The sequence below is a fragment of the Manis pentadactyla genome, chromosome 3 (genome assembly GCF_030020395.1).
Source record: "Manis pentadactyla isolate mManPen7 chromosome 3, mManPen7.hap1, whole genome shotgun sequence".
NCBI lineage: Eukaryota > Metazoa > Chordata > Mammalia > Pholidota > Manidae > Manis > Manis pentadactyla.
Genome location: NC_080021.1, coordinates 120,396,634 through 120,415,455, shown reverse-complemented (window position 1 = coordinate 120,415,455; position 18,822 = coordinate 120,396,634). Strand labels below are relative to the sequence as shown.

At 37.3% G+C, this 18,822-nt stretch overlaps 1 protein-coding gene across 5 annotated transcripts in view; it reads left to right on the top strand.

Annotated features, from left to right (window-relative positions):
* The window catches only part of CUL2 (cullin 2), a 111,998-nt gene extending 93,675 nt beyond the window's left edge, over positions 1 to 18,323 (top strand). For all 5 annotated transcript variants that reach the window (XM_036876680.2, XM_036876675.2, XM_036876676.2 and 2 more), the window contains 5 exons: positions 7,688 to 7,754; positions 11,662 to 11,864; positions 13,966 to 14,067; positions 15,420 to 15,536; positions 16,548 to 18,323. In XM_036876680.2, the coding sequence (XP_036732575.1) occupies positions 7,688 to 7,754; positions 11,662 to 11,864; positions 13,966 to 14,067; positions 15,420 to 15,536; positions 16,548 to 16,679 (621 nt within the window). In that variant the 3' untranslated portion in view covers positions 16,680 to 18,323. The remainder of the gene's footprint in view (positions 1 to 7,687; positions 7,755 to 11,661; positions 11,865 to 13,965; positions 14,068 to 15,419; positions 15,537 to 16,547) is intronic.
* Positions 18,324 to 18,822: the final 499 nt, after the last annotated feature.

The following is an 18,822-nucleotide window of genomic DNA, read 5'->3' as shown; positions in this document are numbered from 1 at the left end:
ATATTAATTCTTCCTAGCCAGGAGCATGGGATGAGTTTCCATTTGTTAGTGTCCTCCTTAATTTCTCTTATGAGTGTCTTATAGTTTTCAGGGTATAGGTCTTTCACTTCCTTGGTAAGGTTTATTCCTAGGTATTTTATTCTTTTTGATGCAACTGTGAATGGAATTGTTTTCCTGATTTCTCTTTCTGTTAGTTCATTGTTAGTGTATAGGAAAGCCACAGATTTCTGTGTATTAATTTTGTATCCTGCAACTTTGCTGAATTCCAGTATTAGTTCTAGTAGTTTTTGAGTGGAGTCTTTAGGTTTTTTAATGTACAATATCATGTCATCTGTTTTGTCTAATTGCCGTGGCTAGGACCTCCAGTACTATGTTGAATAACAGTGGGGGGAGTGGGAATCCCTGTCTTGTTCCCGATCTTAGAGGAACAGCTTTCAGCTTCTCTGTTAAGTATGATGTTGGCTGTGGGTTTATCATATATAGCCTTTATTATGTTGAGGTATTTGCCCTCTATACCCATTTTGTTGAGAGTTTTTATCATGAATGGATGTTGAATTTTGTCGAATACCTTTTCAGCATCTATGGAGATGATCATGTGGTTTTTGTCCTTTTTGTTGATGTGGTGGATGATGTTGATGGATTTTCGAATGTTGTACCATCCTTGCATCCCTGGGATGTATCCCACTTGGTCATGGTGTATGATCCTTTTGATGTATTTTTGAATTCGGTTTGCTAATATTTTGTTGAGTATTTTTGCATCTACGTTCATCAGGGATATTGGTCTGTAATTTTCTTTTTCTGTGGTGTCTTTGCCTGGTTTTGGTATTAGGGTGATGTTGGCTTCATAGAATGAGTTTGGGAGTATTCCCTCCTCTTCTATTTTTTGGATAACTTCCAAATCTTCTCTGATCTTTATTTTGTCCCTCCTTCTGCTGACTTTAGGCCTCATTTGTTCTTCTTTTTCCAATTTCGATAATTGTGACTTTAGACTATTCATTTGGGATTGTTCCTCCTTCTTAAATATGCCTGAATTGCTATATACTTTCCTCTTAAGACTGCTTTTGCTGCGTCCCACAGAAGTTGGGGCTTTGTGTTATTGTCATTTGTTTCCATATATTGCTGCATCTCTATTTGAATTTAATTGTTGATCCATTGATTATTTAGGAGCATGTTGTTAAGCCTCCATGTGTTTGTGAGCCTTTTTGCTTTCTTTGTACAATTTATTTTTAGTTTTATACCTTTGTGGTCTGAGAAGTTGGTAGAATTTCAATCTTTTGGAATTTACTGAGGCTCTTTTTGTGGCCTAGTATGTGGTCTATTCTGGAGAATTTTCCATGTGCACTTGAGAAGAATGTGTATCCTGTTGCTTTTGGATGTGGAGTTCTACCACTGAACCACCAATGCTCCAGCTAGATGTAGAGTTCTATAGATGTCTATTAGGTCCATGTGTTCTAGTGTGTTGTTCAGTGCCTCTGTGTCCTTACTTATTTTCTGTCTGGTGGATCTATTCTTTGGAGTGAGTGGTGTGTTGAAGTCTCCTAAAATGAATGCATTGCATTCTACTTCCTCCTTTAATTCTGTGAGTATTTGTTTCACATATGCTGGTTCTCCTGTATTGGGTGCACATATATTTATAATGTTTATATCTTCTTGTTGGACTGACCCCTTTATCATTATGTAATGTCCTTCTTTATCTCTTGTTACTTTCTTTGTTTTGAAGTCTTTTGTCTGATACTAGTACTGCCACACCTCTTTTTTCTCCCTGTTGTTTGCATGAAATATCTTTTTCCATCCCTTGACTTTTAATCTGTGCATGTCTTTGGGTTTGAGGTGAGTCTCTTGTAAGCGGCATATAGATGGGTCTTGCTTTTTTATCCATTCTGTTACTCTGTGTCTTTTGATTGGTGCATTCAGTCCATTTAAATTTGGGGTGATTATTGAAAGATATGTACTTATTGCCATTGCAGGCTTTAGATTTCATGGTTACCAAAGGTTCAAGGGTAGCTTCTTTACTATCTTACTGTCTAACTTAACTCGCTTATTGAGCTATTATAAACACTGTCTGATGATTCTTTATTTCTCTCCCTTTTTATTCCTCCTCCTCCGTTCTTTATATGTTGGGTGTCTTATTCTGTGCTCTTTTGTGTTTCCTTTGCCTGCTTTTGTGGGTAGTTGATTTTATTTTTTGCCTTTAGTTAGCATTTGGTTGGTCTGCTTTCTTTGCTGTGATTTTATTTTCTCTGGTGACATCTGTTTAGCCTTAGGAGTGCTCCCATCTAGAGCAGTCCCTCTAAAATACCCTGTAGAGGTGGTTTATGGGCAGCAAATTTCCTCAAGTTTTACTTGTCTGGGAATTGTTTAATCCCTCCTTCATATTTAAATGATAATCATGCTGGATACAGTATTCTTGGTTCAAGGCCCTTCTGTTTTATTGCATTAAATATATCATGCCATTCTCTTCTGGCCTGTAAGGTTTCTGTTGAGAAGTCTGATGATAGCCTGATGGGTTTTCCTTTGTAGGTGACCTTTTTCCTCTCTCTAGCTGCCTTTAAAACTCTGTCCTTTTCCTTGATCTTTGCCATTTTAAGTATTATGTGTCTTTGTGTTGTCCTCCTTGGGTCCCTTCTGTTGGGAGTTCTGTGTGCTTCTGTGGTCTGAGCGACTATTTCCTCCTCCGGTTTTGGAAAGTTTTCGGCAATTATTGCTTCAAATACACTTTCTCTCCCTTTTTCTCTCTTCTTCTTCTTCTGGTACCCCTATAATGTGGATATTGTTCCTTTTGGATTGGTCACACAGTTCTCTTAATATTGTTTCATTTCTGGAGATCCTTTTATCTTTCTCTCTGTGTCAACTTCTCTGCGTTCTTGTTCTGTGGTTTCTGTTCCATTAATTGCCTCTTGCATCTTGTCCATTCTGCTGTTCAGTCCTTCCAGAAATTGTTTTATTTCTGTAGTCTCCCTCCCTGCTTTGTCCGTTAGCTCTTGCATTTTTCTCTGCAGTCCGTCAGCATGGTTATGACCTTTATTTTTAATTCTTTTTCAGGAAGATTGGTTAGGTCTGTCTCCCCAAGCTCCTTCTCAGGGGTTGTGTCTGTTAGTCTGGTCTGAATCAAATTCTTCTGCCTTTTCATGGCAATAGAGGTAGTTGTGGGAAGTTGGTGCATATGTCACCTGGGAGCACATCCCTTCTTGCTAGTTTGTGGCCTTCCTCTCCTGTGAGAATGGCAACCCCTAGCGGCTTGTGCTGGGCAGCTGCGAGCAGACGGGGCCTCTGAGTCTGGCCCGGGTGGCTGCTGTGGGCATGGGTGGCCTCAGGCTGCTGCTCCGCTATGATGGTGCCAAGCTGGAGGGGGAATGGGTGGGAGGCTGTTTATCACTGTGAGGGGCCTCCAAGCTGCGCTGCCACCCAGGGGTTTAGGGCGCCTGGAATTCCCTGGGATTCCCAGCTGCTGGGCTGACTGCGCCGGGACACTTCCCTCCAGCTGTGAGGCTCTTGTCCCTTTAAGACTCTCAAAGAGCACTCGCTATTCTTTTGTCCCAGGGGCACCAGCTGCGGGGACCCACCTCACAGGTCTTACTCTCCTGTTTCCCTAGTATCCAGCACACCACGCACTGTGTGTCTGTGCTCTGGTGCGGATGGCTAGGGCTGGGTGTTTAGCAGTCCTGGGCACCCTCTCCCTCCCCATTCCAACTCCTCTCCTCCCGCCGGTGAGCTGGGGTTGGGGGAGCACTCTGATCCAGCTGGGCTGCTGCTTGTATCTTACCCCCTTGGTGAGGCGCTGGGTTCTCGCAGGTATGGATGTAGCCTGGCTGTTGTACTGTATCTTCTGGTCTCTCTTTTGGGATTGTTGTATTTGTTGTATGTTAAAAAATATGTATGGTTTTGGGAGATTTCTGATGCTCTACTCATGGCGCCATCTTGGCTCCTCCTCCCTGTTCTACTTTCTGTACTGTGGTTTTATTACCTCTGGTGACAGGTATTAAACCTTAGGAACACTTCCATCTATAGCAGTCCCTCCAAAATACACTCTAGAGATGGTTTGTGGGAGGTAAATTCTCTCAGCTTTTGCTTATCTGGAAATTGTTTCATCCCTTCTTCAAATTTAAATGATAATCTTGCTGGACAAAGTAATCTTGGTTTCAGGCCCTTCTGCTTCATTGCATTAAATACATCATGCCACTCCTTTCTGGCCTGTAAGGTTTCTGCTGAGAAGTCCGATGTTAGCCTGGTGGGCTTTCCTTTGTATGTGATCTTACTTCTCTCTCTGGCTGCTTTTAATAGTCTGTCCTTATCCTTGATCTTTGCCATTTTAATTACTATATGTCTTGGTGTTGTCTTCCTTGGGTCCCTTGTTTTGGTAGATCTGTGCATCTCCATGCCCTGAGAGACTATCTGCTCCTCCAGATTGGGGAAGTTTTCAGCAATTACCTCCTCAAAAACACTTTCTATCCCTTTTTCTCTCTAGTCTTCTTCTGGTACCCCTATAATGCAAATATTGTTCCGTTTGGATTGGTCACACAGTTCTCTCAATATTCTTTCATTCTTAGAGATCCTTTTTTCTCTCTGTGCCTCAGCTTCTTTGTGTTCGTCTTCTCTAGTTTCTATTTCATTTATTGTCTCTTTCACTGTATCTTAGCTGCTTTCAATACCCTCCATTGTTTTCTTCAGCGATTGGAATCCCTGACCAGAATTCATTCTTGAGTTCTTGAATATTTTTGTGTACCTCCATGAGCATGTTAATGATTTTTATTTTGAAATCCCTTCCAGGAAGATTCATGAGGTCAATGTCATTTAAATAAGTTTCTCAGGAGTTGTATTAATGATTTTACTCTGGACCAGGTTCCTTTGGTTTTTCATATTTGTATATGGCGCCCTCTAGTGTCCAGAAGCTCTACTCTCTGGAGCTGCTCAGCCCCGGAAGTAATGGTGGTTGCAGGGGAGCAGTATTGGTGCCTGTGGGGAGGAAAGAGCTGTTCCCCGCCTCCTGGCTGCTGTGCCTGTCTCCACTGCCTGAGCCAGGGGGCCGAGCATGCAGGTGTAAGCCTCTATGCTTTGCATTTGTAGTTGCTGTAGACAGATCTTCCCTCTGGCTGGCCTAACTTCAGGGTAGGGTTTGCCGGTTTACGATCCAGGTGGGGCTGGTGGGGGGAAAGGCTCAGTAGGCTGTGTATCACGAAGGGGGTCCTTGGAGCTGTGTAGCCAGCCAGAGTGCTGAAGCACCTGAAGATCGTGAAAGCTCCCAACCTGCTGGGCAGAGTGCACCCAGACAATTTTGTCTACCTGTCCTTTCTCCTGGGTAGTAAGCTCTGTGCAATCCTTGCCCCTTTAGCAGCCCTCTTGCTGTTAGGAAGTCTCTCAGACTGCCTGCCTTTCTTTTGCCCCAGAGCAGCAGGATATGGATCTCTGCTTTCCACAAGCTGCTGGAATCTCAGTCTCTCCAGGAATTCTGCCTGTCTTAGCTTTCCAATCACAAGAGTGCCATGCAAGCACCATGAAATGTAGGTTTGTGCTCCCAGAGAAGATCTCCGGAGCTAGGTATTCAGCAGTCCCAGGCCTCCACTCCCTTCCCGCTCCGTTTCTTTTCCTCCCGCCGGTGAGCTGGGGTGGGGGAAGGGCTTGGGTCCCTCTGCCCTACGGCTTTAGTACGTTACCCTGTTCCGTGAGGTCTGCTCTTTCCTCCATGTGTATGCAGTCTGGTCCAGTCCTCTTTCCTGTTGCTCTTTCAGGATTAGTTGTATTCATTATATTTTCATATTATATGTGGTTTTAGGAGGACACCTCTGTCTCACCTCTCATGCTGCCATCTTTAACCTTCTAATCAAAAATAGTATATATTAATGCAGCTCTCTTTTAGAAGTAGATAAACTCACTGAATGTGAAATTATTTTTAAGGCACTTTGAATTCTAATTAATGCCATCCAATGGTAATTTAATAGATGCTTTTAGCCTATTATTTACTTTAAAATTTTAAAATGGGTTTAGTCAAGATACATTTTTTACTAATAAATGTAAGTAAACAATTACTTAATAATATAATTAGGCATGATTTTAGTTTTGACTTTTAATGCCAGGTGAATTTATTTATTTCCATTGCAACTGAATTTTATGTTCTTAACTAGGTTTAGACTTTAAAATGCAGATTTTAAATTTAAAGATAGTGGAATGTTTTCTTTGGACATATCAATATCATCATCAGAGGTACTTTACTGATAGTATGAGTTGCCAGGAGTATAAGGAGGTAAAATATGTGCCTTTAAAGCTTGGGCTATATATCCTAGAGCTAGTTTTGCACTAACGTAATCTGTAAAAGGCATGTTAAAGTATGGTTTTCTCAGTTTCAAAAATGTTTTATTTTGCTTTTGTCCATAAATGCATTATAAATTGTTTCATGATTAAATGATGAGTTGTATAGCAGTAATTGAATTGTATCGACACCCCTGGACATGATTAGTCAAAGCATACTTCTGGGATCCTTTTATGGCATATTTTGGTTTTCTCTTTGTCTAGACTAGAACCAGGCAGAAAATCTTAAGCACTCCAGGTGCCAGTCATTTCCTGTCTGTCATTCAGAGGGTTGATGGATTTGCTTGCAGAGGGAATGGTGCACCATCAGAGGGAAAGCATGCTCAGCAAGTTTCAGCTTTTGAGGACTAGGCAGACTCAGGAGAAACTGCTGGAAGAACTCAACTAAGTGTCTTGGTTGGCGCCTGTAAACTCTTGCTGTAAGGAATGAAAATAGTGCAGCGATAGTGCAGCTGACAGGTCAAACATTGCTGATCAGTTTATTTAAAGTTCTTTTTGAAAGTACAGGAGGTAAATTTTGATATTCAAATAAAAGCTTTAGGTATATTCCATATGGCATATCACACTAAAAGTATGTTCACAGTTATAAATTGTAACATGATGCATTTGTTTATTTTTCAGTTTTATAGTGAAATTTTTACCTTTTTTTACATTTCATCATCATTTCCTCATTATATATTATTAACTAGCTCTTTAAAAGATATGGATTCTGTAATTTTTGGACTGATATCCTATCATTGCACACCTATTCCACTGAAGGAGTTCTTAAAATTTCAGAGCTACATTAATAGAATGTTAAATTTAATGTTTTTCGATAATATCAATAAAAGTGGGTACAAAGGCAAGTAGGTACTCTGAAGCTTTGTATTAGTGTTTGACTGGATGTGGAAGTTAAATTGGAGATGTCATATTATAGGTAACCACAGAAATATAAAGCAGCCTGACATGTACGTCAGCAAGGGTGTATGTTGGCAAATAGGAGATTAGAAATGAAGGTATGATTTGTATTTTCATATTGAAATTTATATGATAGTGTTTTTGGTCAGTAATTAGTATTTATAAAGTCTAAATTGGTAATCATTCAAAAAAATGATAATCACCAAGTATGTCATTTCTGAATTTATACGAAAAATCAAACTTACAGGGCTGTGGCTTAGTGGGGAACCTTGGACAAGGTTTATGTGAAAGAGCTGGACTAATACTTTTATGATCTTAGTCAGGGACTAGCATGGATGTGTTTTCCCATCTGTAAAATGAGTTAGGTATATACCACATGGGCTGTAATGTCTTTTCTAACATGAACATTTAAAAAATTTTTTTAGTGTAGTTATGGTCAAGTAAGTTATGTTATATTAGCTGAAATAATTTTTTTTCTTTTTTACAGTTTGAATTATTTTACAGCCAGCATTTCAGTGGAAGGAAACTTACATGGTTACATTATCTCTGTACAGGTAAAAATCGATTATATCTAGTTTAATGAAATTTCCATAATGAGATATATTAGTAATTTAGAAAGAGGTTTCCTATAACCTATAGTTTTTTCTAATTATGGTTTTTGCCTTTTCTTCTCATCTACTTTTCTGGTTACCATTAAAGCAACTAATAATGAAGTTCAAGTGCAGCACTTTCTAATCATATTTATAATTATGCTTATATTATTACTGCTAATGATAAAGAGAATTTCTGAATCTTATAATGGTTTATTATATTTCTATAACAAACCGTTTTTATAGTCATTAGAACTTTTATTTAGAAACTCAGACATGTTGAATCAGATACCCCGAAAAACCTATTTTCTCTAAATATGCCAGATATCCTTGGAAATCTCATTAACTATTATAGCATCATAAGGAGACCTAACCATTTGATTTGTATTTGTGGTGCTATAGTGAACTGCAGTAATAAATGTTTTTTCCAGAATGTCCTCATTCATTTCCAGTAGTTCACAGTTTTAGAAAAGTATAATCAGAATCTAGACATTCCCTTCACTTCTTTTTGTAAGAATGAGGTCCACTTATCTGACAGTAGGATTAATATCTGAATGACTGTAGACTATGTAAAATTGCTCTGAGTCACCTGAAGATGGTAGCCTAAGCAAATACTCAAATTCTCTCTACTTTTACTAAAGCTATGCTTTCAAAAGTGCACTTATTCAACTTCCCCTATGTATAAGAAAGAGCAGGTGTTTATGTTAATACCTTTTAGAAATGGTACAAAAAAATCTGATCAGTTACCATAATCTTACTAGAAAATTCCTTCTATTCACTCACCTAAGAGAAATTTCATCCAAGTAATTTATCTTAAGTGCCATTTATTTGACCTATTACCTTTGGAATATGATGTCTCATTTATGTTAGTAATACATATTAGTACATAATAATTAGTATACAGTAACACATAAAAGTTTATCTGTATTCAATAAGTTGGACATTCAAATTTTTTCAACAGTTTGTGAAATAGATGTTTATTGTTAATCTTAACAAGTGGTCACTTAGTAGTTGACCTTTAATTTAAGAGACCTTTAACATCTGTTGTGAATTTTTTTTCTCATTTAGTAAATATAATTGATTTTAAGCAAAAAAAACCAAAAACATTGCTGGACCAGTGTTTTAAATAATCAGGAAAGCTAATATATCTTAATGTTTTTATTTAATTTACTTTTACTTCCCCTGAATGTCTATCTTGGGGAGTTTGAACTCTCTTGGTCATTCTCATTACCTCGGAACCTTCCTCCTAAAGTAATTTTATTGAGAGGCCCCCTTTTTTGGTGATCAGCTCCTAATTGTACATAGGAAGAACCATATTCAGAATTCTCTGCTTGTCCCTATTGTCAAGAGACCAGTGTTCTGAATTTGTCAGATCATTTCCTTGTGATGTGTTTTGTTTTCTATTCCCTATACTCTCTGTAAGGTGCAAATTAGGTCTAAATGTTTGATTCTATTCAGATTAAATACCATTGGTAGAATATTTGTTCAGTGGTCCTGTGCATACTTCACATTGCATTACATAGAAGGCATGTAGTGTTGGATTGTCCTGCTGTTGAGACACTAAAGTTGGTCACTTGGTTAAGGTGGTGACTACCAGCTATCTGCACTGTAAAAATGCTCTTTCCCCTTTCCACTTAGCAGATGATCTGACAGCTAATCCTCAGGTCCCATATGAAAACCCTTTTCTAGGAGCAGCCTTACTTAAGGAGTTTGGCATACATTGATGATTGTGGCTTGGATCAGTTATTTTATTACTGGCTGCAAATTGGTGATACTTCTTTATTCATTCAACATGTCTGTAGAGAAAAGCTTTTCCTTAGAGACCGAGGAGCTAACAGGCCCTGGGGCAATGATTTGGATGTGACTGTGGTGGGAGTCCTGCCCACCCTCCTTCCTATAGCTGTAAATGTCACTTGGATTATCGTTGGCTTATTTTTTAAAGTCTGTATGTATCAGATTGTGTTACACTGGAGTTGTGTAGAGTTTATCAACCCATTCTGCAGGTTAAATAACCTGTTCTGTCATTCTTTTCTGTTTACAGGGTGGTAATTAAAGGGATCATCCAAATTTGGGGTTTCCTTCTCTCCCCTACAGGTTCCTCTACCCTTTCCCCAGTCTTTTCAGCTGTGAGCTGACTAGTAAGATAAGGGGGCTGAAAAAAGTGGGAAGAGGCCTATGTATCACTGATCCCAACAATTTATTGAAAAAATGGTGGAAAAAAATGTAATGCAAAACTTAAGTAGTTTTCCTCTTTTTAAGGGCTGCAAAGTGAACTTAGTAATAAGTCACTGATGTTTTGACCCCTTATTTGCATTGTCTCCTAATGCTCCTGGGTTCTGGTGGTGAGGACTATGACAGAAGTCTCCTTCTTTCTCCAGACCCATGGCAGTGCATTACAGCATTAGTGACCTGCTGGCCAGTGGTCCTGCTTAATTATCTAGGTGCTTTGATGCATTGTTTTATACTTGTTTCTGTCATATGATTAAGCAGTCATTGCACAAATTTTATAATTCTATTTATGTGATTGTATAATATGCTTCTCACCATATTTCCCAAACAAATGTTGAGATGACTGCCCTTAAAGTACTCTTTATACTAATTGTTGGTAGGACACTCATAAGGATAAGTTTAATCTTAAACTCTTTGTGTGAATCAGATATTCTAATTAATATATTAAGCCTTCTTTCATGAAAATTCAGAGATAAGGAATTTTTTTCTCTAGGTGTTCCTATCCAAATAATTGTTTGAATATCAGTTTTTTTTTTAAAAACTGAGGCATAATGAAAAGTAGGATAGGCACCTGTGTGGTGGTAAGTTGGAGAATTGACTTATAGCCTTTAAAATCTTTAGTTGTATAATGAATAGATAACAGAAGCAAAAAATCTTGATCAGAATTACTAATTAATTACCACTGACTGCAAGAATGTAACTTCTGGGGTATTGTGTGAAATGTAGCTTCCTTGAGTTAATTTAACATGTAGAGCTCAAACCAAATCTCATATTGGTTTAGTGTATAAGTCATAGCAGTCAAATTATGCAGCCTGGGTATGTTTGTATGTGAGAGAGAGAAAACAAGAGGGAGATATAGTCTTTCAAACACAACTTTATGCTTTAGGAAGTTCTTTGACTTGCGTGAACTTTCTTGTACCTGATGCAGAGTGCACAGTCATTTGTCACACTGTTACAAGCATTTCAGTGTGCTGTCTCCCTGGGATGCTGCAGAACAGCACTGATGTGCTGAATCTTTTATAGCTCTTTTGGGTGAGGTGAGGGGTGGGTGTAGAGTATAGAGCATTTTTATTCTATCATCTATTTCATGAAAATAATGAAACTGCCTGTTTGTTTCTACTCCCATTTGTGTTTGCCCCTAGAAAGTGACTGGGAAGAAAACAAAATAACATTGTTAAATTTTGGCAGAAACTACAGTTGAGACAGAGCTGCAGGAGCATGTCCTGTATGCTCGTAGACCTTCCAGGTGCTTCACCCTTACCTGGGACTGACCAGGTAGAGAGAGCACAGGAGGCTCTTCTGGTAGCAAGCTGTTCTCACCCCTCTGTCCATTTCTCTTGCCCCCACCTTCTCTTACTGTCTTTTATGCCTAAATCTTAGCCTTCCTGTTAATATTTAAAGACATTGTTTAAAGCCACTGATAAAGTTACAATGGCTTAATGTGATTTATACTCCATAGTCAAGACTGATAGCTCACACCCCACAAAGAAAATGATACATTGCTAGCAATAATGGCTTTATAACAATTTACTAAGTCTTTGGTTGATTCTTTCAGGAGAAAATATGTGAGATGAACAAATTGTTGGTCAAGTAAATATGTTTCTTTCATCAGTTTATTTAGACAGTTTTGTTTTAATTGTAGGTGAAGTTAAAATGAACTATTTGGGCAAACCATATGTGGCCATGGTTACAACATACCAAATGGCAGTTCTTCTCGCCTTTAACAACAGTCAAACTGTCAGCTATAAAGAGCTTCAAGACAGCACCCAGATGAATGAAAAGGAACTGACAAAAACAATCAAATCATTACTTGATGTGAAAATGATTAACCATGATTCAGAGAAGGTACGGGGTAATGTTTTAAGGAATTTAAGCATTATAAATATTAAAGCTTTTCCATGAGATGTTCACAGTTTTAAAAGTAAGACTATAACCGTGAATGCCCCTTGTACTTGGAAAGCACTCGAGTGAGCTACATTACTGCAGCTTCATGCCTGTGAACTTGAGGAGTCACAGAGAAGGCTACATGAATTGGTGCCCATGTGTTCTTCATAGTTAGATTTTATTTGTCCTGTTCTGTGACATGACAGTTCACTGAAAATTGTGAAAGAGTTGCCATGGGGCGGCAGATTCTTAATGAGCCTATCATAAATCTTTCCAGGCTTGTTTTTTTCATGTGTTCAGTTAATATTTAATTAGATGGTTCTATACTAGGAAATGACAGCCTGTTGATGTCTATTGTATGTATATTTAGTATGTGTAACTCCATCCCAAATACTCTCAGTCTCCTGTCTCTTAATTCTAGGACTCAAGTAACCACCATATGCTTTAAATATTTGTCACAAGGATAGCAAGCCAATAACAAATTCTTTTTCCTTCTTTTATAAATTTTTTCCCCTAGTAAAAAGTTGTTAAAATATATCTAGGATACTTAGTCAAAAAAGCAATAGATGTGGATTAAATCTCCTATTTCAAATTATTGTGCCTGTAAGAAAAAGTTCTTATAAATGATGTTTCATTTTTATTTTGTGAAGTTAATGACCTACAACTTATTTCTCCATCAGTTTGTTTTGCTGACATCCCTAAGATTATAATGACATTTTATAGCCTATAATTGAACTCTAAATGACATATATTCTGAACTTCAAATCAGGCTTTTCTTAATTTTGAGAAATGGTTAATTTTTCTGTTTTTAGAATCTTAGTAAAATGTTCAATTCTTAATATTAAGATTTTAATTAAGGCAAGTTAAGTATAATTTAAAATTTTTAAGCTTGAACCTTAAAATTTAAGTGTAAATTTTTAAGCTAAATTAAGTGCTTAATAAGTTATATAGTCTTCTAAAACGTCTTGTTTTGGTTGCCCAGAAATACACAAAATAAGTATAGATTGCTTGCTTGCACATTAAATTTAATTATGAATCTGCCAGTTCTTAGCAGAATTTCTTAGGTTTTTATTGAGAATGAGTCCATCTGCCAAGCGCTGCTTGACCCTGCTGATGGGGAATTCCACTCTACCTGAAGACTAATAGAGGAGCTGTGATTCTGAAAGTTGGCTTATCAACTCTCACTTGAGAAGCAGCCACTTGAATAAAACATGAATCGGAGGGTGAACTCCACCAGAGTCCGGCAGGAATGCCCATGTGCTGCCGGAGACAGCTCGTTTCTTTGGCGCAGTTACTTATGATTGGTATTCTGTTGGTGTAGCATTTTAGAAACAATTTGGTTCAGTTTTCCAAAATGGGGTGTTGGAAAAATTATAAATCTGTTGTTTCATAAAAAAAATTGTTAAATTCTATTGAAGCCATTAAGTTGGACTCTTTTATCCAAAGGTGACAATTGAGTCTTGAACAACACAAGTTTGATAAACTACACGTGTCTACTTATAAGTGGATTTTTTTCAATAAATATATTGGAAACTTTTTTGGAGATTTGTAACAATTTGAAAAAACATTTTCTTTCCTCTAGCTTTTTTTATTGTAAGAATACAGTGCATAATACATATGTACAAAAATATGGGTAAACCGAATGTTATCAGTAAAGCTTCTGGTCAGCAGTAGGTTATTAGTAATTAAGTTTTTGAGGAGTTAAAAAGTTATACGTGGATTTTTGACTTTATGACTTCATGGTTGGGGGTTGTGGTCAGTGTACCTAACCCTGCATTGTTCAAGGCTCAACTATACGATAGTTGGACCAGAAAGTAGTTTATTACTATATCTAAACTGATTAAAATTCTATCAAGTATAAAATTGGTAAAGAATTGGTTTTTGCTTCTTTCTTTGACAGAAGACAATTACTTTTGTCTCAAACAGTCTTTATAATGTGAAAGATTATGAAACTTTAGTCATTTTGGCTTGGTCATTATTTAATTTCATGGCATATTATTTGCAGCAACTCTTATTTAGATTTTAATTTTTATGAATATAAATGAATTATTTTTAATTGTAGGAAGACATTGATGCAGAATCTTCATTTTCATTAAATATGAACTTCAGCAGTAAAAGAACAAAATTTAAAATTACTACATCAATGCAGAAAGACACACCACAGGTAAGTGCTTATAAATATCATTTCATTTGGAAATATTTAAGCATTGCACTTTACAGTGGTAATGTTGAGACAATGCATTTTTTCTGGTTTATTTTGTGCCTTTACTAGCCTTACAAACAAAGTATCTGCCAGTATTTTAGATCATAAAAGCAGTAGTATAATTGGTATCTAAGGAAAGAGGTGTTGTAGTAAGTCGTATTTGCTCTTCAGCTACATTAGAATGTGTAGCATTGCTCTGCATTCTTCCCAAAAATGGTTACTTCAAATAGTAATATAATTTATCATATTTTTATTTATAAAATAAGGAAAAAGCTTTGCAATACATTTCTTCCAAAGAAAAGTTGTTGAAATGCTTTTCAAGCTTTCATTTGCAAATAAACCACCTGGGATCTTGTTAAGACCCAAATTGTGACCTAGTAGGTCTGGTCTGAGGTCCAGACTTACCAGGTAAGTCAGATTGTGTGGTGAACATCTGCTGTTCATTGTTTTAACTCTGCAGCGATCATTGCTTTGTCCTAGGAGAGCCAGTTAATAACACTTAATGTTTCCTGATTTCCTCTTCTGTGCTACCTTGCCCTGGGCTCAGGCAGGACATGAAGGTATATAAGGCATCAGATCCTCTCCAGGACCCCACTCCCTGTAGGGGGACCAACAGTAGTTAATTGCTGTTAAGTTTGAACCCTTTAGTGTTTGAGATCCCATTTTCCTGTAGGCTAGTGAGTAGTAATATGCAATACAAGATAGTATTTTATCTTTGATGCGCTATATGAGATCCCTCTTATCACAGCATTGCCTGCCTCTGGACCTTGCTTGTACTGCTTTCTTAAGCTCTGTGGAGATAGGCTCTTTCTTTTGGCCCATCATTCCTGGCTTCTCTGCCTAAACCGACTAGAACCCCTCACAACTCTTCCCCTTGCAGCCTGATGTAGCATGCACTTGGAGCCAATTCCTGCAGCATCTACCAGCTGTGGTAGAGAATCTGTACTCACTGATAGGACACCAGTCTTACAAATTATTGCTCTGTATCATTTAAGGTCTACTTTATAGCCTCTTTACATAGTGTTTACATAGTTTACAATAGTGTTAATTTTTTTAAATAGCCTAACTTTAACCCAAGAAATTGTATGTAACTCACTGTAGATGTTTTGTTACTGGCTATATAATACTGCACACATAACAACTGTATAATTTGATGCTTAATATTGATTGGAAATTTATTTAAACTCACTTATGGTGGTAAGCATTTGTAATGTATATAATTTCAAATCACCTGAGACCAGTATAATATTGAATAACATGAACTGGTTCAATGACCTAATGTCTCATTGCTTTATTATTCCCCTGCATAATAGGAAATGGAGCAGACCAGAAGTGCTGTAGATGAAGACCGGAAAATGTATCTCCAAGCTGCTATAGTTCGTATCATGAAAGCACGAAAAGTACTTCGACATAATGCCCTTATTCAAGAGGTAATATGGGAAAGTGTCCTGAGGACTTCTGGGGGCAAAGGGTATTATCAGTATATGAATTAGGAGTGTTTCTTTAAAAATGACACAGAAATAATATGACTCCCAAATAGCCTAAAGAAATGCTTCATTACTTAATGAGAACAGTACTCACCTATAATTTCAGTATTAGTTAGATTTGCTTTGCTTGAATATAGAGGTCTAAACTTACCCAATATACTGAGTCTTCTGTCCAGTTAGTACAGGAAATCAACTACATCAGACATCCATTAATTCCATAAATCTATGAGTGTCTGTATGGTAGAGCACTGTGCTCATAACTGGGGGTGTACTGAAGAACAGCTGATGTGGTTCCTGCCCTCAGGGAGCTCACCATCTAGAGGGGAAAAATACATTATTGGAATAATATGCAAGTAAATGTAAGATCACATTAACAGGCACTGAAGGAAGAAAGGTGTTCAGTATTCAGGAAGGTGTATGAAAGTGTTGACTTGGGGGAGGCTGTGAAGAACTTTGCTGAGAGTATTACTTCAGCTAAGAACTGAAGGTTGAGGAGGGGGTAAATGGAGGCTTGAGACATTTAGATAAAGCAATTCATGTATAGCTTGGTTTAGTTATATGTGAATATTAATAGATTTTGTTTTGTGTTCTGCATTTTCTTTCCTTCACAACATAAACATTAGGCTTTTTCCTTAATTTGCATAAAAAAGTATTTTTGATCCTCGTGTCAAATTGATCCAATTGCTCCCTCTCTCGTATACCACCCTCTTGAGTTTAAAAAATGTAATGTTGTTCATGGCACTCACTTGATATATCATGTCCATCCATTTAGGATGATTTTAGTTTAGTCAATATAATTTTATGATTATTTTAAGTATAATTTTCCTATATGGATTAGGTCTGTCAGAGGAAACTTCAGTAAATTTGAGGCACTTTATAGTTGATTGGTTCAAACAATTATGTATATAACTAATTAGCAGTAGTTTGACACCCACGTACTTCTCTCTTACACAGGTGATCAGTCAGTCAAGAGCTAGGTTTAATCCTAGTATCAGCATGATTAAGAAGTGTATTGAAGTTCTGATAGACAAGCAGTACATCGAACGCAGCCAGGCGTCGGCAGATGAGTACAGTTACGTAGCGTGATGTCGCTCTCCTCCAGTGCAGGTGTGAGAGGATCATTGCCATCACCATTTGGTGTGTTCCTGTGGGAAAAAGCAGGCCTGTGCCTCCATAATTTGGTCATTTGGCAGCCCCTGTTTTTCTGCTGTTTACAACATCACCAGTGCCACGTCATGAGCGTCAGAGAAAATGCCTAGAGATATTTCAAGCTCATGTCATTATGACATTTCTTAAAACTTTATTAAAAGAATGAGTGGAATATTGCTGAAATGTGGAAATTTGGTTGGGTACCATGCTTTTTCTCCCCTTCACGTTTGCAGTTGATGTGGTTTTTTTTTTAATGTATCTTAAAGGACATAAAAAAAACTTAAATATTGTAATATGACAGATAACCTAATAATTGTATCTACATTAAAATGACAAACATGATATTGCTGCTTGTCAAATAAAAAAAATAAAGAAATAGAATATCTTTTTGATGTGAGTGGAGTAATGCACAAAATTATATATATATAAAATGTTCGTGAGCCTTCAAAGGAGCTAATGCAGGTTTAGTTGCATCTTTATCTGAATGGTTTAATTCACTTGTACTCCTGCTTAAATCCTACGTGGAAAGTGTCTTTAGAGTATTGTTCTTGAATGCATAAAAATGCATTCAGCACAGAGAATGTTTATTTTTATGGATGAGAAGAGGACTACAGTGGCTATGAGCGTTTTTAAAATTGAGGATTTGATGCTGTCCAGAGTTTCTGGTGAGACATTACACCACGAGAACAAAAGATGAGGACAACATGTGGCAACCTCAGGTCTGGCATGAAAGAGCTTTTCATGCCAACGTTGTCTGACTTCTGTTTTCAAAATACTTAATTCTGATGTAGACTAATACCCAGCTCACTGCACCCCCTCTGCCTTTCTGAGTTCCAGGAGATCCTGTGACACCCATGTATTTTTTCCACCCTCCTACCTTTTCCTACTGTTCCAACCTGGACACTCTGACACTAGGCTCACTCTCATGTCGCAGGTGTGCTTAGCAATACATCGTGTAAAATTCCATCTTCTTATATCTGCTTGGTACATTACATCAGGTGCCACTTGTGTAGAGACATGAAATTACACTATTTTGTTAATTATATATATCAACAGCAGTATTAGAATTCTCTGGTCTATTACCGTATTTATTATCTATTACCCCCCTACCCCATCACCACCACACACCCCCACACACACATTTTTTAAGCTGCAATATTTTAAAGCATATCCCACACAAATAATTTTACAGACCTTCAGTTGTGTCTCTAGAAGATAAGATCTTTTTTAAAAAACAGCAAAAACACAACGACAGGGACATTATTATACCTAACAATAAATTACTAATATGTGGTCCATATTCAAATTTATTGTTGCAAAAATGATTTTAACACTTGGTTTGTTCAGTTGCACTTTTTCTAACTCATGTCTCTTAAGTGTTTAAAAACAACTAAGCTTATAATGACTTACATAGTGTATTTCTCTTTTTATCTTTCTTCCTAGTAAGGAAATAATGGCAAACTATATAATACTGTACATTCACTGTCAAAAACCAAACCTTTGTTTTGATAAGTTGTTGACAAAGTTTTCCAAATTGATTCCTTTTTTCTTAAATATTTATAAATGTTAAATTAAGTCTTATCCTTGTATCTAATTGTCGAGAAAATGTATTATATTGAAAAAGGACAGAATTCTTGTGCCAAGGTCTACGAAAATGACTGACAAGTTTTCGTCATATCTCTGATTCCCATTTTTTAAATTAATTAATTGATTAATTAAATTTTTATTAAGGTATGATTGACATATACTCTTATGAAGGTTTCACATGAAAAATCAATGTGGTTACTACATTTACCCATATTATCAAGTCCTCACCATACCCCAATGCGGTCACTGTCCATCAGTGCAGCAAGATGCCAGAGATTCACTATGTGAATTCTCTGTGCTACACTGTTCTCCCTGTGATCCCCCACAGCATGTGTAATACACATAATACCCCTCAATCCCCTTCTCCCTCCCTCCCCACCTGCCCTTCCACACCCCTCCCCTTTGGTAACCACTAGTTCCTTCTTGGAGTCTCTGAGGCTGCTGCCATTTTGTTCCTTCAGTTTTGCTTGGTTGTTATACTCCACAAATGAGG